The 25,400-nt window shown below is 50.1% G+C and overlaps 1 protein-coding gene across 1 annotated transcript; it reads left to right on the top strand.

Moving 5' to 3' along the window:
• Positions 1–108: 108 nt before the first annotated feature.
• On the top strand, positions 109–17,597 carry LOC149358846 (alpha-2-macroglobulin-like protein 1). The gene is made up of 30 exons (XM_089567585.1): positions 109–118; positions 206–397; positions 1,526–1,639; positions 2,087–2,171; positions 2,834–2,939; positions 3,316–3,430; positions 3,666–3,787; positions 4,464–4,667; positions 5,405–5,620; positions 6,165–6,482; positions 7,047–7,199; positions 7,779–7,854; positions 8,533–8,648; positions 9,045–9,177; positions 9,632–9,764; positions 10,261–10,489; positions 11,112–11,360; positions 11,714–11,765; positions 11,876–11,971; positions 12,368–12,541; positions 13,117–13,370; positions 13,455–13,665; positions 14,534–14,703; positions 15,017–15,166; positions 15,342–15,422; positions 15,747–15,856; positions 16,138–16,225; positions 16,343–16,411; positions 16,887–16,989; positions 17,365–17,597. The coding sequence occupies exons 1-30, from the start codon at positions 109–111 to the stop codon at positions 17,463–17,465; spliced, it is 4,230 nt and encodes a 1,409-aa protein (XP_089423711.1). The 3' UTR covers positions 17,466–17,597.
• The last annotated feature ends 7,803 nt before the right edge of the window (positions 17,598–25,400 follow it).

The raw sequence follows: 25,400 nt of genomic DNA, 5'->3' as shown, positions 1-25,400 counted from the left end.
TCGTGCCAGGCACGGTCGCTTACGGTTGCACGTTGGCCTTTTGGTCATTTGGGATCGAAGTCTAATTTCGGGGGTGGCCCGGGCCACATTACTGGCGTCACAGTTGCTATGGCAACGAGTAAGATGCAAATGAAACAAACAAGCAGGTTTTTGCTCGGCTTTCTCCCTAAAACTTTCCTTTCCTCCTCTCCCTCATTTCCTGCAGGTATTGACGCCCAGCTGCACTTCCATGTTCCCGACCTGAGCCCCACCGACTTCTCCAACTTGTACTTCGATGTGACTGGACAGTTCGGCTATGAGCACTTCCACAACAGGTCGTCTGTTCAACTGCAACCCACCACCAATGTCAACGTCGTTGTTCAAACGGATAAGCCCATGTACCGTCAGGGAAGCACAGGTACCGCCTTTCAACCAGTCTACTTGTCCCGTCTCTAGCCTTTGCCTCATCTTGCCGCCACATCCTCTTTCGCGTGCCTGTATATTTTTACTCGTCGAAAGCTCCCCCTTTACAGGGCTTCCCTTCTTCCGTTCCGCCAATGTAAACACTCCTTCCTTTTTTTTTGGTAACCCTTCATGTTCCTCTTGCCGTCGTATACGATATCTGCTTGTGCTCGACATATCCTTTTTGAACGCCGACAAGTTGGAGCGTTTCGGTACAACAGGGCAACCATATGTGCAATGACAACCAAGCAGATGGGATACCAACTTGTCGTCGTTACAGTAATTTCCGTTCGTTATGGGTCCTCCATCGACGCGATGTCGCATGTTCGCTTCGACGTGGGTTAAATGAATTTCATTTGCCAGAAGGCGCGCTCACTTGCTGGAAAGGGGCCCAGCGATGAGCAAAGCCAAACGGTTAAAATGCGCAAGCAGTATTTCGATTGAAGTAACGATGCTAGTAAACCTGTTGCGGAGCGAAATCTCGCACTTGTGGAAACGCCAGCCTGCTCACTTCGTGCGCTTGATTGCTTTCATAACCCGTTGGTTTTATACTGAAGCCCTTAATCAGGCGAAATAGCTAAGGAGGTTGATTTGCCGCGGCCTGGATTCCAGCCACAACTGCTTCTCGAATGGCGTTTACACATTCATGTTTTTTTTTCTGTTGTCCATGCCCGACCGTCGGTTGAATCGCTAATCCGTTCTTTGCAGTACACTACCGAATACTCCTGCTTGACAACAACCTTTTGCCTGTGACGGCTCAGTTGGTGAGTTTACTGCACATGCGCTTCTCCGAGCTCCTACATTCCTCCAAATATGGCCGTTCTTCTGCACGCATGCATTGCAAGTAACCATATCGGCACTGCGAGCCGAGCTACACAAGTGCCTTAAAATCTGAAACTTCCTTTCGCAGTCTGGAAGCCTTTCTCCTCCCATAGGCCAATATTACCATCACGAACCCCTATGGACAGCTCTTGTTCGAGCAGCACTTTGTCAATTTCACTGAAGGTACGCAATTTTTCACCCATTCTTGCAAACTCTAGAGCTCATTGTGTCAGTCATGCTGACGCATATCCGCATTCCGCAGACCTCCTTCAAGGATCCTACGACCTCCTTGCCATCACGGACGAAGGCACGTGGACTATCACCGTGTCAGCAGGTACAAACTCCGGGTCGACAACTTTCGATGTCCAGGACTATGGTAAGCCCTGTTGTCGGCATTTTGCGCATGGATAGTCTGACGCTATGATAATTTGCCCTCGGAGGCTTTCCACAGCGCCAACGTCCGGTTTATATACGCTGCCTTCCTTAGCGGCTCGTCCAATTTGACGCTCAGTTGGTACAGCCACTGCTCCGGTAACGTCCTGGTCCCGGGATCGTACCCCGGGCCAGGAGGAATTCTGGTGCGCCAGCACTCGTTTACTAGCACTATTGGAAAAGCAATCGGAAGCCTAACCATTGGACCTATGAGATGAAATGTCTCGGATACGGAGTGGCTAGGGGAAGATCACGTGTCACGAAAACATAAAATTGTCATGGAGGACACTGCAAGGTCATTTATAGGCAATACTCAGACTAATTCGCAATAATGGTTTCGCACAGCATACTAGGTTTCACGGCGTTGAAGCTGTAACTTGTTTCCTTTCAGTGCTGCCCAAGTTCTCCGTTACCATCACACCAGACCCCAACGACGTCGTCACAAACCCTACTGTGCTGTACACGGTCTGCGCCAAGTAAGCCTACATTTATTTTCCTCCAATGGCGGTGACCATTCGCTTTCTTAGCCACCATTGAAATTCACAATAGCTGCCCTTTCTGCACCCCTTTTTTCCTGTCGCTGGAAAGTCCAGTGCCACTCGCAGCCCACGCTGCGGCGAGTCGCTGACCGTTTCATTCGCTAACGCAAACTCAAGAACGTTGCTGTTATGGCGGTGATCGGTTGCATCTAGTCACGGGGCTGCTGCAGTTTCTATATCACTCAACTCCGCGGCAGGTGTTGCTCGACTTTGGAACGAAACACATCTGCAGCTTCACGTCACCAGCGTCGGTAATGCTCCTCTTACCTGATCAAATAAACAAGATGCCTCCCTGGTTGAGACGGCAAGGAAGATGGTGGTTTCTCAGCAATATTTTTTGTTCCGGCAAGAGGGCTTATATTCGCCTCGCTAAGCATACTGAAGCACTCCCTCCCTCCCTCGTTCCCTTCCCTTTGCACGGACTCCTCCCCGGCAGCCTCCTGGCTGCACTACCTCCTTTTGTTTCTTTCTTAGGAGGAGGGAGTTATTCATTACTTCCGGGCTCGAACTGAGACTGCAGTTCGCGGTTCGGGGCATGTCCTCGTTGAAACTCGCACTTGCATCCCCATATAATGCCTCGTCTATTTGTTTCCTTACAGATACACCTATGGCGAGGATGTTAGAGGAACTGTGCAGATCTACACATCCCCCTCCAACTATTTTTACCCAGTGCGCCAGAAGCCAGTCATCCTTCGGGCCGCTGAGGTACCTGTTCACTGTTTCTCGCAGTGCATATGTTGATCGGTTGTTCGCCGAATCTTCTCTATCTACGCATGCTTGAATTTCCTTTCAAGAGCGCAAGGGATACTTGAGCGGGCTGGCTAACTTATTTCGTATGCACGAAGCAGAATCGCAGGCCGGCCGTAGCCTGCCCATCAACCCTTGAAGAGCAGAGTATCAGGCCAGGGGAGCCTGGCATACTAGAAAAACTGACTGTGTTTATACATTAGTTTGTAGTTATCTGATAGTCATCATTGCCTCTTATTCACGAACTACTAATTCCTTAATTGTGCACTGCATCAGGCTTTTGTACATCGATTCCTAGATTAAATCCTATCGTAATTTCTCTCCTCTTCGTTAGATAAACGGCTGCTACGACTACGTTTTCAACGTATCCCTGCTGCACACTGTGAACTACACCTACCCTACCTACCCTTCCATCAACGTCACTGCCAAAGTAATCGAGGACGGCACGGGTAAGCTGCACTTGGTGCCTTCTTATACCTTTGCTCATGGAGCTCTCATGTGTCCTTGTAGGCACTCGTCTCCTTGGCGCATTGAGCATGTTGGCTTGTAGCTCTGACTACATTGCGTGAAGCAGTCTCGGCAAGCATCTGTAAATGTAGTAGTTCCCGCTGCAGCAAAATAAAAAAAAGGGCTGCCGTCTTGCATCGCTGTTTTGAGTGCGACTATAGCCACATATCTGAGCAGGTGTCTCTGAAACCACTACTGAGATGCACAGCCGTGAGACGACACGACTGCGGCTGACCTTCGGACAGGAGGACGCTAGCAGCGACAACACCATCAAGCTTAACCTCCTCTACAGCGGACGGGTAAGCAATTCTGCTCATGCGATTCCCAATTCCTAAACAGACCTTATCAAGGTAGGGGTCTCGACACTGACCATGGTTGCCGTAATGGCAGCGCTGCATTCCCCGGCGCTGGAGCCGGGCGGCGTCAGACCGCGCTCTCACCCTCTCTCCTTGTATTACTTCGACGGCGCTTTGCCCGGCCAATTTGCACATTACCACCCCCTTCTAGCACTACCTCTGCGCCAGGCTGTCGGCGTCCTCTATACCATATTTCTTTTAGAGATTCCCTCTAAACGATGCGTTCGCATGTAGGACACTGAGACGGGGTACAATTTGTGCGCAATGGAGAGGACGTGAGCAGCATCCCAATGTTCTGCATGAAGTTGACCGGGACAGTCCAATCCTTAGCCGCTATGGCTCGTTCTTCATGGTTTTTCTCCCCCTCGGTTTTTTCCCCCAGCCAGACTTCTCCTGTGTTCGTTAGTATTTCCCTCCCTCCTATCAAATTTCCCGTTACGCTCTTCTACCCTGGGAATGTATTAACCTTCAGAGCCCCTCCGTGCCAAGCAGTCCTAAATTCGGCTAGCTTAATGCTCCTCAGAAGGGGCAACACTGCTTCTAACGTTTCGCGTGTCCGCTTCTTCTCTTTCCACCTTGTAACAAGCGTCACCTCGCGACATGTCTTCAATCCTTTCAGCTTTACGTCAAAGAGCTCGATGGAAGTCCACGCCCGTATGAGGTGATGCAGCTGTGCATGTTCGTGGAGCGCAACACGTTTCTGTGGCGCTCATGGGCGACCGACAACGTGCTCTCCTGCCGAAACTACACCTCTGACGCCGACGGTCTCGTTGCCTTCAGCTTGCCACCTTTCAGTCAGAGGGTCACTGGCGTCACTGTTCAGGTACGTATATGACATGCGTATGATCATGACCACTCACAGCCATAGCTATGGCATTGCGCCATATCGCTAGCCTACCTCCAAACACTGCACTTCAGAGACTGCATTAGAGAATTGCGGAGGCATTAGTGTCTGCCTCGATGTTGGTGGCTCCTATTCGACCCCTTCCTACACCTTCTTACAAACTCCGTTAAGATCCGACGCCACTCTTCGATCTCCGCTGCGACCACTCGACGATGTGTACTTTTTTTTCTTGCTGCACTCTGATTGGTTGTACATGTGACTTCGTCGGACGTATGAATGACGTCACTCTTGTGACTCCATACGAGTATAGTCTCGTTAATTAGCCCCATTAATTATCCCAGTTATCCTTTACAATCATCGCTAATTAGGGTGATTATAATCCTCGGTTCTATTTATTGCCTAATGTTCATGTCCAGTGCATAGTGATACACACTATTATACCAAGTGTCGCATACATTCTTCAAAGTATACTCCGCACACAAACAATGACGTGAAGGTACACTCAAAACACTTTTTTTTTCACATACATTAGTTTATGACTGCTGATGCCCCACGCTGAAGAACTTCGCCTAGCCAGCAGCAAACATGCGTCATTGTTGGCTTTCACGCTATTCCCTCCTTTCGGCGCTCTGGCATGTTTTCCACGCTACAATTCGCACCACTTCCTCATGCCACCGGCCACCTCTTCTCTTGACGTACGCTCGATTCGTTCGCAGGCGGTCGCCGTAAATTTCCCGCGCATCGTGGTGGAGAACGGGCCCACCCTCGAGAAGCCCTCTGAGCAGCTCATCCTCGCCACCTTCTACTCTCCAACGGCGAGCTCCATCCGCATCGACCGAGGAAACGGAAGCGTGTTCACTTGCCAGGCCGACTTCACGCGCCCCATCGTTATGACTGCAGACGCCAACGTCGACTACCAAATCTTCTTCACGGTAAGCCCTAGCAGTCAAAAGTGTCATGGCCGCCAACAGTGTCATTATCACTGTCGCTACCTGCCATCACCTGTCCTTCCGTTTCTTGCTCTCCCTTCCCGCACACTGATGCAGACAGACGCTTTGCGTACAGTGGCACTGTTCGTGTGCTCCATCAATGTTCCTTCACTTTACTTCATCCCTCCTCTCGCTGTTTTCATACTGCACAACCCTCCTTGTTCTGCACTTCCCCAGCCTCCACGAGCACCTTATATTACGGCCTGCTTCAGTATCGTCAGACTCGCCCTGCGTGCGGCCTACTTGTTCGCTGCGTCCCCATGCCAGTTCTTTTCTTATCCTTTACTTTCCTGATTTCGTCCACCTTGCCTTCGAAAGGAAATGAGATCGCGAAAACTTTTCTCCACCCTGCTAGAAGCCAAACTTTTAGCAGGAGACTAGGTCTCTTGGACACAGCAGATGTAAATCAGTCCATACGGGACATAACACCAAACGGGCACGCACGTCCTTCCATCGCTCTGAGCTTCATGCCTTGTGCCAATCGCAGCTCACTTCTGGCGGCCGGATCCTGGAGACGCAGAACTTCACGAAGCGCTTCACCGAAGCAGAGCTCTCCACGGACCAATCGGACGGAAACGAGATCAAGAACAGTGATCCTCCCTCGGGCAGCTCAGAGCCCCATGTGGAAGAGCCAGAGACTGTGCGGTCGGTAGGCAGCTTAGAGTTCCAGTCGCGGCTACCCGCGGACGCCAGCCCCGAGGTGCAACTCCTTGTCTACTATGTGCACCGAGGCTCCGATGGCAGGCCCATCGAGGTTGTCTCCGACTCAGCAGAGTTCAGCGTTCAAAAATGCCTGCAGAACAACGTAAGCACACTGGTGCTCGTTTGAGCATTCTCTTTACCTCTGCATTTAAACAGACCGTTGTTTGTCTTTTCATCGGTGTACAGCCTCTTCACAATTGCAGGACTGCGCGAGATTGAATCTGAAAGGCATTGCAAGTGCAGGCCTCGTTTATGACTAGTGCATACTTAACGGCACAAAAGGCGCGCTCGGCTGACTAATACAGGTGTGCTTGTTTACCACATCCATTGTGCGGTGTGAATGGCACCGCTTTAACTCCCGTGTGCACCTACTGGGTTCCAAAGAACTCGCCGTACAATCGAGTCCCGTTCAAAGGCAAAATGTCTTAAATTTAATTTCAGTATCAGTTCCGAATAACGCTTCTACATTCAGCTGCGTTAATCTTCTCGCTTCTCCCGTTAATTTCCCCTCTCTTTTTCCTTTTTTCCCCTTTGTTCCCCTCCCCAAGTGTAGGGTAGCCAACTGGGCATCGCCTGGTTAACCTCCCTGCCTTTCCGTCCTTTTCTCTCTCTCTCTCTCTCTTCCCCTTGCCACTAATTCAAGCTTTTTCTTCTCCTTTCTCTTCAGGTGTATCTCGAGTTCGATTCCAAGAAAGCTCTCCCTGGCTCGAACGTGTCTCTCTCCCTCGATGCTACCGGAAACTCCCTGTGCGGAGTCGGAGCCGTTGACGGCAGTGTCGCTCTTCTGGATGGCTACAACGAGCGCAATTCTCGGGACGCCGTAAGTAAACCATCGCCTCTTTGTATTTGTTTTTCTCCTCGCTATACGTGCTCATAGCGTGAGTTTCCGTGAGTTTCTCCAAAGTAATTTCCAGAGGCTTGCGATAATGCTGTTCTCTATGTAAATGAACATATTCTATACCTGTTCAGGCGCGTTATATGCCCATTGCGGTCTGTGCGACTTACCACCACCACGCTTTACATGCCCTCTGCTCTCAGCACGCCGCTCTTTCTTACGGTCGCGCCAAAAAAAAAAACTGTTTACGATTCAACAGTACAGTAAAGTGTGGTAAAACGCAGTATGGCATTACATTTGGTTTTTGAGAGAAGGAAATGGCGCAGTATCTGTCTCGCATATCTCGGTGGCCACCTGAACCGCGCCGAAAGAGAAGGTGGGAGTAAAAAAAAAAAAACTAAGCAAGCGGTGCTCTAGTGGAGGTCCCTGGAGTAATTTAGGTCACCTGGGGATCTTTAACGTGCACTGACACCGCACAGCACATGGGCGCCTTTTGCGTTCCGCCTCCACCGAAACGCGGCCGCCGCGGTCTGGTACGAGCCCGGGTTGTGTTTACCATTCCAGCTTCTCAACCAAATCAGCTACTTCAACTACAGGAACACCCGCACTTCCCTGGTCAACCAAAGCTACTGTTCCGTCGGTAAGTGGGCCTTATGAACAGCTTTGCTACAGAGAACTCGGTCCTCTCACGTCTCATGCCAGTGCCCATCCGTGGCTCTCTGGTTCCATTCTCCGTGAGCTGTCAAGCTTAGGATATCCGATCGTGCACAATTAAGTTATCCCAATTACGGACATTCAGGGGCGCCCAGCGGTTACTGCTCTTCGCATGTAACGGCAGCCAGTGACTGACGGGCCCTTCATTAATCTGGTCTTAGTCTAACGTGCTACTCGGAGCACGAGTGTCGGACGTTCTCGTGCCGCTTTCACATGCTTCGGTCTCCTCGCACTCAGCCGCTGATTGAGTAACGCTAGCCCTAGTTCTAATACACCACTCGTCTGTAGGACTAACTGGGCGACGTTGCAACCTCTGCCGCACTGCATCAGTGATTTCGAACATTTTTAGTCTTTAAATCGTAGCTTAAAATTGTATGCATGGGATTCCATGGCGTAGAGCTCGCGCTTCCTTTGGTCTGGTCCCGTTTACACTGTCTTAAATCATTCTTCCTAGCGGATAGGTGATCTGTTCAAGCTGCTTTATGTTGCAAGCTGCTTTCTTCAGAGTACAATATAACGCTCCGCTGTGCACCGGTGTCGTTACTTCGCGTAGATTTTATCTGCGTGTATAGTGTTATGTCTATAGCGGCTCCTCTCTTCGCAGACGGCTACCTCTACAACGAACCCTACGAGAAGTCGGGCGACTCCAAGGTGCGGAGCAGGAGGCAGGCGCTGGCCCCTACAGTCTCCTTCAGCTACGACTCCCTGAGCTCATTCGAGGTAACCTTCCCATGATGCACTGCAGTTCCTCACTACATGGCTGCGTGTTCGTATTTTGAGTGCATAAATTGAGGCATTAACAGCAACGTGGCTGCGGTCAACTTGCATTTCCATGTCCAATCTGCCTACGTGACTCCCTGCCACCTTCATGACGTCATTGGGAATGCCGGAAAGCCCATTTCCATTTAATGATCTCCCAGACGAATTAAACCAAATTAAAGGGCACTTGTGCCTGGCGTCCCGGAGAACAAGTCTCATTTTTTCGCGCTCTCACACCTTTTCTTAGCCCATCAAATGCCATGTGATGCATTACGAATGCAAGCAACTGTGCCCGTATATACCCTCGGCACTGCGCCCTTATTCTTGTTTCACATTTCCCTCTTTTTTTTTTTGCAGAACACTGGGCTTGTCATCTTCACCAACCTTCCAGTCCAGACCAGGCCATGTCCAAACCGCGCCTTCCCTGGCTATCCCAACCATCAAGTCCCTGAATCGACCAATCCCTTCCCCGTTTTCTTGGGTTTGGGAGGCAAGTGCAGCAGTTCTCTCCCTCTACCCCCACTTCAACTTCTCTTCTGTTCCGCTGTTGCTCTGGCTTGTTTTCATCTAACGGTATAACAAAGAAGCTACCTCTGTGAACAACAGACTTGTACTATCGACTGCTTAAATGGTATACTCCACGAGGCGGGAGCCAGAGCAACAGAGCACTCTGTTTACCACCATTTCCAGGTGACCTTTACTATAAGCAGGCATGTCCCTTGGCTCGTTTCCATGCTTCGCCCTTTAGCTCGCCAAATTGCTGCAGTTTTCCGTTGCTCCCGCCGCGTGAAGGGTGCCACTTCCTGATAGTACATCGCCTGGCGCATGTGTTCTTGCTTTGCCAACCACCGCCTTCTCAGTTCGGACGCAGGCGCGTAGGTGTTAACAAGCTACCAGAGCCGCACTAAGACTGCGTTCTGACGACCTTATTTCTCTTGTGGCAGCTGCGCAAAAATTTGCGTCTGCTCCGACCGAAGACTCCTCCGGCGTACACTCTTCGAGACCTGTCGTCCAGGGAACGAACTCCGTTCGCACGCTCTTCCCTGAAACGTGGCTTTGGCAGATCAAGAGAGTGAGGTGAGTATCTTTCGCTCCGGCACTGCGCATGTTTCCTTACGTTTCTGGGGATACAAACGGTTCCTGAAATATAGCGAATATTCTAGTCTGCGTACCCCTGTTTACCCCTCGTCATTAGCCATTCCATATGCTGGCTTTCGTTGCTGGCTTTCAGTGATAACGCTATTAATCTGCCATTGATGACCACCACATATTATACCTCCCTTATGCTCCTTGGTTGCGTTGTCGGACTTCCGCCGTGAACGTTTCAACTGCACAGTCTATGTGTGCCAACTTGGCAGCTGGAAGCTCTCGCCGATAGGTGAACGTATCGCGCCCTGCTGCTTGGTACATTGCATGTTTGCACCGCGCAAGTATTGCCATTCGGCGACACCGGGCACTACGGCGGTAGAGTAGCATCTGGTCATTCCCATGGACGCACGCGTTGGGTGGTGTGTACTTGGGGTTGTCGTACAGTCAGACGATTCCAACGAATGGCCCGTCCTGCATCTCGCAGCCCTGACGGATCCTCCGTTTACTCGGAGACACTCCCGGACACCATCACCACGTGGCAGGGAACTGCCGTATGTCTGCACCCGCAAAATGGCCTCGGCGTCTCTCAAGTGGCGAACGTCACCGGGTTCCAGCCGTTGTTCGTATCGCTCACCTTGCCGGCATACATGCAGCGCAACGAAGTGGCCACGGTCGTTCTCACCGCGTTCAACTACGCCGATGAGTGCGTAGCGGTAAGTGAACGCAGCTTCAGCTGACGACCTTCAGCAGCAGCAGCACCAGCAGCACCAGCATACCCAAAATGAGACACAAAATCTACAATGTGTAGCGGCCTTTATTGGCAAGAGATGACTGGTTGTTAAGGCCGGTTAGAGCGGGCAAAGGCAAGTCCGGTCCCAGAACAGTTGATGTTTTTGCCGCGCGTCGGTTCTGCTGCTTCAGCTGCCGATCGTCGTCTTCTCGCCTCGCGCCGCGCATCGGTTCTGTTGCTCCGTCTGCTAAGCGTCTTCCTCTTTACAAATGATAAACTTCTCGATAGCGTTCTTTTCACTGATAACACTTCTCTGCTGTACAGTTTTTCTGCTAGGCATACATTCATAGCATGGTACGTTTAGCGACGATGCCGTACATGCCCGTACTTTACAGACTGCTATTATGATTTGCAGCAGCCATAGTACGCACAGTAGTGGTTCCAATACCGTTCAAAGGCAGATACGCTCAGTGACGCTCCAGTAGCATCAAACGCGCTGCATGGTACACCGTATCGTTTCGCCACGAACAATTGACATTGATCTATCCTCCCTCGTGTGAAACATTAGTTAGCCCTGATCACCTCACCACCCCTTCTGCTTCCAGGTTCGGGTCACTCTGAGGTCCCTCGAAAACCTCGAGGTGATCGGCGGCCCCAACAGCACCGACGCCCTGCTCTGCCCTAACTCCACCACCTCCGCGTCCTTCCCGTTCGACGTGCGCGCAACCACGCTTGAGGTGTCCCGGCTCCAAGCCCGCGTCCAAACGAGGCTTGAGGCCCAGGCCCAGTATCCACACGTCACACTGTCCAACGTCAACTCGAGCGACACTGTCATCCAGACCATCGATGTTAGGGTAAGTGCAGGCAATCTTGTATTGGAGGGTTCAAGGTGCTCTGCACTGCTGACAGTATGGCAGCAGCGAGCGTGGGCAACGGTGGTCAAAACGAGCGGCTCGCGGTGCCTGAACAATTTCATTAAAAGGACGCATGCCAGTGCATCTCGCCTACTGCTTCCCTATTTCCGTAGCTCTTGCCTTTTATGTTCGGCCTCTGAGACACCACGTGAACTGTCGGTTACGTTGGTAACTGCAACGTGGTCGTCTGTGCTTCCGAACCAATCTTAGGCTTCAGCCCTATGCGGTGTTAGCAGAGTTATATTTCTCGCTCCCTCCCTGTTTAGTTCTCATCCGTACCTTTCACCTTGCAGCCTGAAGGCTTCCCCATCGCAGAGACCAACACGTTCCTCCTTTGTGCACCAGGTATGCGAACTTGCCTGTGGTCTGTGGTTTCTATGGCAAGACTTGTGTCCTTTCCTCGCTTGCTTGCTGTACGTTTGCCCTTCATCACCGTTCTCATTTCTCACATTCAGGTGATGCAAAGAGCGCCCCGGACACCCTGGATGTCCACCTTCCAACGCCCGTGGCTCTTGTCGAAGGCTCTGAGCAGGTTGTTCTGGTTGGCACGGGTAAGTCTCCAATACCCTTTAACATATTCGCGACGCCTATGGGCCGCCACTCCTCACACTCCACTGCATCTCTATGCGGCACCTTGTCATCACGCCACTTCAGCCTACCCCTTAATGGGCAAGTGAGCCTTCTTTTAATGCATTTAGTCCTGAACTGTTCTTGTTAAACTGCGACAGGATGATTACTTGGTAACCAGCAATTTGCTGCTATGAAGACAATCGCGCAGTTAGGCCGAAATGTTCTTTTGTGTTCGTTGCATGCTGGGTCCAAGCTCGTATCCTGAGCTACCGCATTATACCCAAACTGTTGCGCTTACAGTTGCTGCTAATAAAACACTGCCAGTTTTCCCCTCGCCTACTTGCCCTTCATCGAAGCACATATACTCGTGGCTGCAGGAGACATCCTCGCTCTTGGCTTGAAGGACCTGTCTGTCCCCACCATCACCTATTCCAATGCCGAGGGAACACTGGCTGTGCTTGCCTCCAGCGTCTATCTCCTCAAGTACCTGGAGCACACGGGGACTCTCACTAACACGGTGAACTCTGGTCTGCGGTCCCGCATACGCCAAGGTTGGTCCGTGACCGGGCTCACTGGAGTATTACCAGCTTCTTAATACTGCTATGACTACTCGGACTTCTAGTTCAACGCTGAACGCTGCCTTCGCAGGACAGCATGGATATTTACGGCGTTACGAATATTTAGGCTCCGCGGTATTGGCACCACATTCGATTTCTCATGTGGTCGGAACTGTGATAAGCGCCGGAGCGGTGGGCTTTAGCCTAGTCCTAATGTGGTGTTGTGAGGCTACGCATGAAGTGGCGAGCCTTGAACATAGAAATACTGCCTAGAGAGGAGTCTTGCAGTTGTTTCGACATCCCGAACCTATAACTACGCATAGCAGGTCAACCGCAACGTAAGCGTGTCAAGGGCTACGCCGCCACTTGAGCTAGGAAAGCTTTAAGTGCGGCTTATCGCAGCCGTAACTGCCCATTCCTCCTGTCGGTGCACGCGACGTTTTTCACAGTACAACGCAATTTCCACTACGGCTCGCATACTTACCCACACATAAATACGTGCGATATGTGCGTGTCAAACTACCCCATGGCGGTGGCTGTGTAACCTGTCTTTGCTTTGTTTCCTTCAGCGTCCCAGGCTCAATACAGCTTCCGGTCCTCCGACAATTCGTACGCTCAGTTTGGCTCCAACGAATTCCCGAGGAGCGTCTTCCTCACCGCCTTCGCCGTTAAAGCTCTGAGCGTCGCCAAGGAGTACCTGGGTGCCAGAGCCGACGCAGACATCGAACCTAGCGCGCGGTACGTTCTGCAGCACTGGAATGCTTCCACGGGCTGTTTCGTGGAGGAAGAACCCGGCTCGTCACCCTTCGGCCCCAGCACAGCCGTAAGCCCAGATTTTTGATGGATGCAGACATGCTCAACTTGCTGGACACTGTTCTTGTGTCTCAACCTGACTTTCCCTTTGCAGGCTGACTTCACCGCAGCCGTTGGCGCCATGCTTCTGGAGAGCGGCTTGAACATCGCTAACATCACAGACGGTGTCCTCAATTGCATAGACGCCAACAATCTGCCTTCCAACCACACGACGGCGCTGAACGCCTACTTTTCCGCACTAGCTGGGCGCGCTGACAGAGCTAACAGCGCCTTGGACGCTCTCCTGAGCGAGGCTGAAAAAAGCAGTGAGTGCGCATTTTAATATAATGTCCAGACGGCTGATTGTTCTATATCAAGACTCCTCGACGCAGTTCAGTCGCGTACAGCTACTCATTCGCACAACAGAACTGAACTCTTATTCAGAAGTACTTGTATTTGGGCGTGTTGGTTCATAACTTTTCAGGAGGACACAGGGGCGCTCGTCCCTGTCTACTTCTATGTCCGTGTCTTTTATTGCGCCCCTGTGTCCTCCTGAAAAGAACTCTTCTTGTTTGGTAGTGTTTCTAGTGCTGGAAGAACTAAAGTTATACGCTCTTGCTACTGAAAGAGGGCTTTCGACTCGTTTAGGGGCTTCAGTGCAGTGCTGACACAGTACTACGTAGAACTCCCACTGCTAATTCCTCCCAAATGAAAGCATCACAGCTCGACATTCGTAGTGGAGGTCTCCTGGTGCTTCTGCACGTCCAGGAACTCTACAACCAACACACTATCGCCAAGATGTATAAATGCATAGCGTTAACGGGATGCTACGCCATACGTATCGCGCTCATAATTTACTTAGTACTACCTTCACACCACTGTAAGTAACCACCGCGTTGAAGGCTGCGGCTGATGGCGTGTAGTGCGGTAAAGACTCATAGCAGAACCGTATTAGGGCACAGCACCAAGAACCCCACAGGTTGAAGAAAGTAGGCACATGAATCATTATCGTAGAGGCGACTCGCATCTGATCAGTGATCAACCATCGATTGTAATATATTGCTCCTATACTCGCCACCATCCTTCCTTCTAAGCTTCTCGGATGATTGAATGCTTACCAATATTTGTCCACGTTCGGCTTTAGAGTTTAGTTCATTCTTTTCCTCTTTCTTTCCCCTTCTCTTCCTTGCACAGGTGGCTTAACGTCTTGGAGCGGCGATGGCCTTACTTATGGCTCGGCGGACACCGCTGGTTACGCCGTTCTCACTTTGAAGTTGCTCAACCGGAACCTGGGAGAAGCACTTCCCATCGTCCGCTGGCTCATGCAGCAGACCTACGCCAGATACACCTTCTCCTATTCCGAGGTACATGTGCTCTCTGTAGAGTTTGCTGCTCATAGCTTCACAATGATGCCAGTTATCGCCGCTAGGGGAAGTTTCTGACGCTAGAAATGCTGAGCGGAATGAACTGTGCAGGCACAAAGTTATGGAGAAGGTGTTCCGATGTGTGGTATATCTATTCGCTACCTGCTTTATATCAGCGCTGTTCGCAGAGTTGCTGTGTGCTCGCCGAAGAGATTTTCGCTAAGCGCCCGTTCCATGTGATCCTTGCGGTGCCAGCATTGTTTAACTCGGAACTGATTGGTGGAGCTCCTCTCATGTCGTATTTATCTTCCAGGTCTACAGTGTCGCCATTCAAGCACTGGCACAGTACTCGAGCGCCGCATTCTCAAAGAACACGAAATTGACCCTGAACGTCGCCGTCAACAGCTCTTCACCCGAAACGATCCACTTCCCAATCGACGAGCAGAACAAACTGCTATACCAGGTACCGCACTTCTACTACAGTATCGGTTACCTTTAACAATATATGAGGGGAAGTTGGTCTGGCTACGCATCGAGTGCGTCAATCGACAGAACTTCATTCTTGCTGTGTAGAACAGTTTAATCTTCCAGTATAGGACTTCCGTCATTCACTCAACGTGATACGTTCTCTCTCGCAGGAGCGTCTCCTGAACAGAAGCGAGTCGTACAGCTTCAGGGCATCTCTTGGTGACAATAGCGTCGGGTGCACGGCCTTGCAGGTTAGTGCTGCATATACATCACCAGAGCAGGAGACGCCACTACTTAACGCCATGTGTTTGCCTTTGTACTTACAACGAAAGTTTCGCATCCTTCGGGCTACCCTAAACAAAGATCCTTATGCTCGGGCTTCGGAGTTGTTTAACACGATCACGACTCTGGTCACATAAAAGCAGTTTGAATGCTCTCGTCCAGGTACTGCATATAGTAGACACAGAGGATGTTGTTGGATAAAATAGGGCAATCGCTGTTTTCCTATAGAAGTCGCAGTTTCTCTCCGTTCCTTGCCCGGCTTCTGTAGGCTCACTGATGGTCCGTCCTCGCAGGTTAAGTACTACTACAACTCCAGGAATAGTCCGGCTCGGCGGGGCCTTCAAGTTAACGTCTCCACGACATCGGGCCCGGACTGCAGCGCCGAACTAGACATATGCACACGGTTGGTCCATACGATTTCCTTTCCACGTAAACTGGACAGTTTTCATCTTCCAGTTCGCTGGCACTGCGTCTTACCGCAATGATGGCAGTACTGGACCTTCATATCTAGCGGCAAAAGTTGTGCCGCATACTCAACCTGTCTTTCCACCCTCTTTCTGCCTCCCCCCCCCCCCCCCCCCCCCCCCGCCCTGTACTGTCCAAACTATGCTGTCACTGTCCGCCCCTGTGCACCTCGCGACCATTCTCAACCACGCGCTTCACCTGGCGTCCTTCTTTTTGCAGGTACACCGAAGGTTTCTTAAGCAGCTCTGCGGTCGTGCAGATTACTCTGCTCTCTGGATACTCTGCGGACGACCAGTCTCTCAAAAACGTGCGTTAAGCGCTATGCTTTAACGCTCGACTGCGGGCCGCTAGCTTTCCGACCAAGCCGGTGTCTACTCCTGCACAATCTGAACTCGACGGTCCCTTTTTTTTTTTTTTCTTACAGCTGGTGAGCAGCGGTGTCGTTAAGCGGTACGCCGTCAGTGGCAACCTGATTCAACTGATCATTCAAACGGTAAGAACTGCTCACTCTAGCCTAGAACGTTGGTTTTAAAGAGCTGTACTCGGTCAGTCTTCATCGTTCCCTTTCACATCTTTCTTCATCGCTGCGCTGCTCTGAACACCAATGGCTCGGTGTACAATGTGCAGCCGGCCAGATCCGTAGCTGCCGTGTCTGACGGCCGCTTTTTCTAGGCTTATGTGCTTTACTACGAAGCAAACTTGCGGAAAGCTCAATATTAAGGAAGGCCGTGCAGGAGCACGAAAAAAGCGGCCGTCACGCATGCCACCTACAGATTTTGCCGGGTGTACATGGAAAACCTGTCTCCTACCACGAAGGCTGCACTGATTTGTCGGCCCAAAAACGTTGTCAGTTTTGAAGGATCTTTCTGCTATGTTCTTGACACTTCATGCATACAGCGATAGCCGTTAAGGTGCGACTTAACTGTAGGTGCAAGTGTGGATGTTCATACTATTTCTTGATCTTGCAGCTGACCGTACAGCCCACTTGCTTCACCGTAACAGAAAGCAGGAACCTGCAAGTGGACAACCTTCAGGATGCGATCGTGGAGGTGTACGACTACTACCAGTACCGTAAGCATACAAAATTTTGCACACACTGCACGAGTACCGTCTGTCGCTATCTTTACCATGCCCAGAGCAGGGTTTCCTCCACTCATTTTTCGCGGCAAGCGGTAATTCCAGCGCGCTTAGCTTTGCAGCTGTTTCTCACTATAGCTTCTTGTGTATGCTAAGGTGTGCCGAGGTACTGAGGTGCACTGAATACCATCGGCTAGTTGTGTACTTTGTCTAAAGGACAAGCCAGTTTACCTCTTCCTTTCCTCTCCAATACCTTCTATTTGTTGCACTTGACGGCCTAGCCAACTGTTGGCGGCGCGAAGGCCAACGTAGCTGCATAAACTCGGACACGAGCTCTGGACTGCGTTAACTCTGTTTCTTCCAACGCAGAGTACAAGGCAACAGCTGGGTACGGACTGGAGGGCAACTGCACAGTTCAAGTTGCGCCACCTACGAGCCTCGGCGAAACGGACAGCGTGGTCTTCGTTTAATGATCGTGTCCCATTTCCTCTTCATCCATCCATCTCTACTCATCTCCAAGCATCGGGACAAACTATACCAAGTGCCTCCAAGTCCTCTGTTTTGTGGCACCTTGTGTTCGTCTGTATTTTAGCACTCGCTCCTCTCGTCCTCAATAAATGCATGCACTGAAGACATCCTGGACATTGTTTCGTTTATCAAAGGACCTGCACAAATTGATCACAAGGTTCAAATTAGTTAAATTCAAGTTTCGTAGTGTCCGTAGGCATGCATTCAGCGTCCTAGTACTCTAGTAGCTTTCTGCTGTGAAATTGGTGAATTCAGGTCATTCCGCGGCTGCTAAAAACGCCTCGAAATGTGTTAAATTATGTTAAAGGCTGGCAGATCACCTCGAAGGTGCCACAGTCGGATAATCTCTTGATTCTGGGCGCAGTTCTCGATGAATTCCGAATTCTCTCATATCAAGACACGCATTCCGGAGTACCGGACGTCGATCCATGGTATCTATGGCCATACCGGTTTCTCAACCGATATGGTACAGAAGCTGACGTCCTGAACTCTCTACAGAACTCATTAGATCGCGGCTGGTGCAAATTTAGCGAATGGCCGAGCGAAGTGTGCACCGCATCAAGGACTGAAGAGAACAGATAGGGTCGTTGGTTTATCATCGTTACTCTCACTGCTCACATCAAGGGGACGCCATCTATTGCTGTTTTTTAAAACAAATTAAGAATCTCCTGTCTTTAGGCTCTTTAATGACCTCTGTATTAGTTTACTTAGATTAGTTCAGATTTATTTCGCCTGAAGGCTAGGCAGTCTCCTGCGGTATTCAGCGCACGCGGATTGATTATCTGGCGCTCCTGTTATTTATGGTTGCGTTCAGATATTTCGCTGGGATGCCGAACATGCTGTTAAATTTCTAGAACTAGAATTTATTACCGTGGGATCCAGATGAAATTTATGGGTTCCAGAGTTTTTTTGTTTTTTTTTTTCAGATTACCTCTGAATTTAACTTAGCCGTAAATTACGTATACCAAGCATTACAGTATACTTTTAGCGCTCTTTAGCGAGTTTCCTCCCGGACAACGTAGTGGTGTGGAAGGCGGCGTTCATTTAACACTACGTGCGCAGTGAGCCTGTGCACCCTTGACACACTTCTCTTATCTTGACCGCTGCTAGATTCCCCGCCCCCTCCAGCTATTTCTTATTTCTCCATTATTATGCGGAGCATATTAACGTAGGTTTCGGGCCTTCGCGCGACGCCCGGCGGTGGCCACCATTGACCTTCAAGTGACCTTCAAGTAGGTGACGTGTCACGTGATGACGTCACACCGGCGGCAGATGGGGCCTCATATCGCGCCGTCGGACGTCGCCCGGCGGAGGCTTCCACGCTTCGGTTCGCGCCGTCGCGCGCGACGCGGCGGCGGCGCCACCATCGCTGCATCACGTGATATGTGACGTCACGCCAGGGATGAGGCGGCGCGCGCCCGCCGTCGCGTCAGTCTCTGTGCCCGTAACCGCGCCAGCGTCTTTGCGCCGGGCGTGTATGCGGTCAAGATGCCTCCAAACGCTAAGGACATGCTTCGCATCCACTGGGCTTAACCTTGATAAGCCTCCAATTTTTTATTTTTGCTTCTCGCAAAACTTAAAAAATACTGTTAAATATACGAATAAGTCTGCTACTATAGTCAGTGGCCGTGGCTCTACTATACCCGAGCAGGCTCTGGTTAAGGATCGCGTTAAGGAGCGAACCAGTTTTCAGAGCACTAATTTCAAAAACACCAATTTCGAAAGCAATAGTTTCAAAAGCATTAATAAAGCACCCGAGCGAAAATGGACAGCGAAGCCAGAAGGAAAGCTGGGGACGGCTTCAATTGCGACTGCGGCACCCCAGTGGTCTTAATCAACTCATCTCTGTCGGCGACAGTGCAAATATAAGGATCAACGGCGGTTAGAATATTTTATCAGCGAAACGTGACCGAAATCCGTTTTCGTGTCGCGTGCTTTGAATCGAAACCTAATCCAGTTCGTCTCTCGGCCACTGTCTCAATTCTGTTTCAGCGCCTGCCACATGAAGCGGTTTTGGCAAATCAAGCCTTCTCCCCACTATCCTTTCAAACACTTTCTCATTCGCTAGCCGTCGTGTGAGCGTGGTCACACATATTACTAGCGATCGGCCACGAACATTTGCTACCGGCATAGCAAGAGAAATGGGTGAACGAATGTCTTCGTTGTCCTTTTTTTTTTTCGTGAAGCGCCGCTTTATCAAGGAGCATTCGCAAGCATGCATGGAAGGCTATATCGTACTGTAGCGTCAGCCACCGATTCCGCAAGTGGCGCCACGTCGCAGCGAGTAATTGAGCGCAAGCTTCAAGCGCCCAAGGAGTGGTGGTATAGTTTCATTCAGTCCGAAGGGCTTAGATTGCTGGGTTAATGGTCGCCATCCTCTTCGGTGGTGTCCTTAGTCCAGGAATCCGGGTGTCGCCATCCGATGCACCAGCTCAATCAGTCTTTGCTGCACTTGCAAGTCTGAGGTAGACGGAGCAGCATCCCAAGAGGAGAACGTGGGGGGGGGGCAGGGGATGGGTGGTTGTGCCCGGGTGGGTTGCGGCATTACCGCGCGGCGTTAAATGTATAGGTGTGGGGCTGTTGCATGTCGGACAGCGCCTGCAGTATTGGGGAAAAAGTTGTGATGGATGTTTAGGAATGTGTGGGTCTCTAGCGGCTGCTAGGCTGTGGAGTCCTCTTTGGTAGGGATTTGTGTAGCGGAGGGGATGTTCTTCTTCAGTGTCTATAGTACTCGTGTATGAGCATGCATGAGCGAGGTTTGTGTGGGCGATGGTGCATGGTGTTGAGGGGTTTGCGCTGTCTTCTCTCATATGTGGTTCCCTGATCGAACGGCCTATAGCTTCCCTCCCTGGTGTCCGGTGGAGCAGCTCTCGGTTGATCGAGTGGGTTTGGTAAATCGCCAGGAATAAAAGCTTTACCTGTGGTTCAGCCGATTCGAAAAAGGGGAAGCGTGTCCATGGAGTATTGTCGATGGAAGTGTATCGCTTGTGTCCACATTATGCGGATCCGTACGTCCGACACGCCGCTGGTGAGTCGGGGATGATTGTCCATGTACTGATGTCTTCGTTCTCAGCGTTGGCTGAGCTACTTAGAGGGTGGCATGCGCACGGTCCCTTTCTCTTCGAAGGCATAGCTATATAAAAAAAAAAATCCGCTCATCACCACCTGGCCCGTCGAGATTGCTCTTGACGAGCTGCCTCACATGAATGGTCGTCGAGATGGCAGCTGATGGCCACGCGGCAGTCACAGGCGACAGCCTTGCGTGCGTCATCTTATGCAAGCGCGGCCATTACTGGCTACATGCTGGCTACCAGCTGCGCAGATAGGGTTGCACCACTACGTATCGAGACCCATCACCGAGCCAAAATTAATGTCTTGTTATGAGAGATATCGGGTACAAGTGCTCCAGACTTTACACTGTTAGGGGCTTGGGGAGATACTATGCGTCTAGGAAGAAATGTCGCATATGATACCATACAGCCAGGCCTAACGAGCTAAGTGTTAACAATTTACTGTATACGAGGGGGTACCCGAAAGAAACCGGACTAAATTTTTTGGTCGGCAAAGCTTCCGTGGTACCGCGTTTTGCCACTAGGAACGCATAGAACGAACATTCCAGAGTCAGTAAGCCGAGTGCCGTCGTTGAAGGAGGTCAGACTAGTTTAGGCAGAGTTTTAAAGTGACGACTGTTTTGTGTGAATGTCGTTTTTGCAATGGCTGATTTTCGTGAACAGCGTGCGCCGGTGAAATTCTGATTTTTGCTCGGAAAAAGTTTAATGGAAACTCTTGAAATATTAAGAAAGACGTACAAGGACGATGCTATAGGGACAACTCAAGTGTTCCTGAATCGAATCCTGAATCAAAGCAACAATCATGCCAATGGAAAACTTCAAGTTCACCTCGCCTCAAGAAAGCTCGTCAGGTGAAACCAAACCTCAAAACAATGCTGATTAGTTTTTTCGACGTGAGAGGAGTCGTCCATTGAGAATTTGTTCCGCAGGGTCAGAGAGTTAGCCAGGCTTTCTACTTGGATGTTTTGAAAAAATTGGGCAACCGTGTGCTGTGGAAGCGGCCAGATTTGTGGCGGCCGCGGGTGACTGGTTTTTCCATCATCGCAATGCCTCTGCTCACACAGCCCTGTCTCTACGACAATTTTGGACCAAAAATGGCATGACCCCTATTCCTCAACCCTCATACTCTCCCGACCTTGCCCCGTGCTACTTCTTTGTTTCCTAGAATGAAAAAAAAAAATAGGTGAATAGAAAGCGTTTCGCTGATGTTGCTGAGGTGAAGAAAAAAACGACGGAGGCACTGTCAAGCATCACAAAACATGAATTTAAACAATGTTTTGAAAAATGGAATGAAAGATTCGACAAGCGTATCATTGCAAGTGGGGAATACTTTGAAGGAGATTGAAGGTCTGTGCCTAAAATGTGAACAAATAAGTTCAAACAAAAATAAGTCCGGTTTCTTTTTGTACCCCCTCGTACACAGCATGCGATCGACGAGTTACTCTTGGGCAGCTGAGGAGTTAGTTCATACACTATACCGGAAATCTATTACGAGCAACAACCGTTCTAAAACGCACTTGTAGCTTCGTAGTAGCAGAGTCCTGAAGGACTCTGGTAGCAGCAATATTATTGATTTATTAAAAGAATACAAAAAGGAAGGAAAAGATGTTACCGGTCGCGGCAATTGCGATCTAATGTATTAAGCACCCGGGCTGCTGCCAGTGTAAATAAAGGGTACAGGAAGAGGATAGCGAGGAGAAGTAGAGAAACGATAGCGAGAAAGGACAAGTGAGAGCTATGTACCACCGGGAAAAGGAACGAGCGAATGACGTAGTATGCTTCGAGTTTATCAGCAAGAAAGCGAAAGAGATAATAGGTAAGAGGTAAAGGAGAATTAATTTCTGTAGTCTCAGCTTAAGTAGCTGGCTTTTCCTCCCTAACCGGGATAATTACAAGTACCGTTTGCCCTAAGCCATGCACAAAGTATTGAAGCCGCCAAGTACGCCATGTGTGAGGCCGTCTGGGATACATGCAGCCAGTGGTTCCCGATATCCCAGGACGGAACCCAATAGCACGCCCCTCGTGGCTTTGCCCAGCAGGACGCTTCTCTTGACCGAGGAGTAGACGCAGCCAAGATGTCCATCCAGAACAGACGCCTCCGACAATCTGATATAAATGGAACCACAGCAGCGGCGGCGCCGGCACAAGGTGCTGTCAGTCGCCAGCGCATGTAGCTGATTCTAGGTTCAATATTAGTCGAAACAGGAAGCAATGAGCAAGTTTTCTACACAGCGTCAGATGCTTTCTCAAAAAATTGTCCAGCAGTTTTGCCCTACTATCGGCTTGCTAAATAACACGGGATATAGTTCCACGCAGCCCAAAAACCTTGTGCTTTTCGATCCGGAACGGGACAGAACCGGGTCGACTAGCACTGGAGAGTTGAACGTACTTGCTCCCTACTTCAGATCGAATCAAATTAGATTCGATTAGCTCCGGCGGCATCCTGCCTAGTTTCGTCCACTTTTCCTTTATTTCTCTTCCGCGCTCCTACGGTCACCACGACAATCGATTTCCGATAAAAGAGTTACGATGGAAGCAAGTGTTTTGCGCGACGCACCAGGAAATAGCTTGGCTTGCAGAGCACGTCCCTCCTGGTCACCAAAAAGGGCGATGCTTGTTTGTGATTTGTCGACTCATATCTGAGGCGCTCTCCGCAAAGGGAAATGAGGCTGTTAAACAGAAACCGACTGCGTTCGACGCGAGTACTACAGGGTGTTTCACCTAAGACTTTACACAATTTTCAAAATAAGTTTTTGAGTTAGAAGAACGCTTTTTCGGCATAGCATTGTCATTGGTGTAGTATACATCAGAATACTGCCAAGACGAGCTAACCAGCAGGCTGGTTAACTGTTACTGTTAGGCTCCTTAATTACTGAAATGCTGTAGCCCACTGTAAATAATATGCATATCAGTTTCTAGAATTTCGAAAACGCGGTTACCCTCGGCGCTGTGGCCCAACGAGTTTCGGCTGTTTCGACGAGTTACGTGCACTGGAGAGGTTGCTTTGCCTGCAAGCTTCTCGAAAGTTCATGTTTTTTGGTGCGACGCACTGATCTCCACTAGGTGGCTGGATGCCGCATTCCCGCTTTCCGAGACGAGCGTGAGTGAAGCCACCGGAAGTTGGACGGCTTGTCCCGGAAGTCGGGTGTCTGCTGTGTATTTCAATGCAAAAAGTCGCGTATTTCGCCCTTTCGTTCTCAGTTTTTTGCGTTGTTCTCGTGTAATGTCTGCTGTTATATGAAAGGAACAAGCAAGCTGAACGCGAGAAATGTGAGCATTGTGTGCAGAACCCTGTAATTTCAGAGAAACCGAAGAAATTAGTCATGCATGTCTCACCCTGCCGCGGCAAAGGAGTACGTGCATTAAACACTACGTCTTGTCTGGTTCTTGTCTTTCGAGCGTGAAGGAGAAGTAGTGGAATGACGATGAGGCTAAGTCATCCTAAAACCGTATTTTCGTGCAGGAAAGAAAAGGCACAGCGCGAGAGGAACGACTGACAAGAAAGACGAATGCTGCAGTGCGCGTGAGAAGCGCTGTTATCAACTGCACCAAGCACCACGAATAAAAGCCCATTCAAGCTTAACTTGCTACAATACGAAACAGTACATGACACGCTCCGTCGAAAAAGCAGTACCATACCTTTTGGAGACGCTAATGTGAACCAACCGAACACCGTCGACACCTCACAAGAGGTGCTCTTAGCCCTCGCTCCGGTTCGGTCTAAACATAATTTGGTAAAATGGTCGCTGCGTGGGAACAAGCATCGCAGTAAAGAGCAGAGTTGGCGAAGCTAGGCAAACGAGACGACACCGAGCCGAGTAGACGAGGCTCCATACTTGCTGCGTGTAGCGACGTCCTGTCGTCTGCTAGTGTCGTCCCATTGAGATGCAATAAACCCTTATTTTTGAACCGTCTTTCCCGAAGACTTCGCTGGTCTCCTCGCTCAGTTGACGGCGCAACAGGTAGGCATTGTCATGTAAAAAGACGAGAACGACGAAAAGACGAAATGCTAAGTGGGAAAACAAAACTGGAACTGAAAAACCGTGCTGAGGTCCGATTTCATGCACTGCCAAAGGCTGACTTCCGGGACAAGGCCGCTTACTTCCGGTGGCTTCACTTTCGGGCGCCCGATGCGGCATCCAGCTCCACTAGTGAAGATCAGTGGTGCGACGCAGCCAAAATGTAGCCAAACTAAAGCAGCACCAAGAACAAACACCATTATAAATTATTCAGCGGTTGTCAGCGAATACCACGTAGTGATCTATGTATTCTGTTGCCTAGCGCATCATTTGATAGAAGAAAACACGCAAGCCAAAATTTGCTCTTTGCTCCTTTATTTTTCGGTTTTACCTAGGAAATTGCCAGTGTCAGCAACCATGCCTTACAGCATTTTCTATTGGCCGGTACAATTATGTTCATTTCCTTCTTTCCACGACTAAAATCTCTCATTCTGTACCGCTACTCCGATTGAAAACGTTGACCAGTAATTCTCGGACCTAGCTAGTAGTAGTGGTTTATTACTGAAAAATATACAAAAAGAAGGAAAAGATGTTGACCTTCTTTACTGTATTTCTCAGGAATGCCACGAACAGCGGCCCTATGGCTCTGCACCGGTGCTCTTTGTGCTATACATTTTTACCTATAAAGCCTGCAAAAAGTATCTTGCGTCACCTAGTTCAGTCCAACATAGAGTTTCTTACTATTACCTAGAGGGAAAGCTGGCGGCGCTGCACTTCAGCCACCATGGACGCCCAAAGCATCATGGGGCGGTGAGCTACTTGTTGCGGCACAGTCGTAATTTTTTGG

The sequence above is a fragment of the Amblyomma mixtum genome, chromosome 2 (assembly GCF_055824585.1).
Source record: "Amblyomma mixtum isolate Tamu chromosome 2, ASM5582458v1, whole genome shotgun sequence".
Taxonomy (NCBI): domain Eukaryota; kingdom Metazoa; phylum Arthropoda; class Arachnida; order Ixodida; family Ixodidae; genus Amblyomma; species Amblyomma mixtum.
Note: the sequence above shows the minus strand (reverse complement) of the source record. Positions and strands in the feature narration are given on the sequence as shown.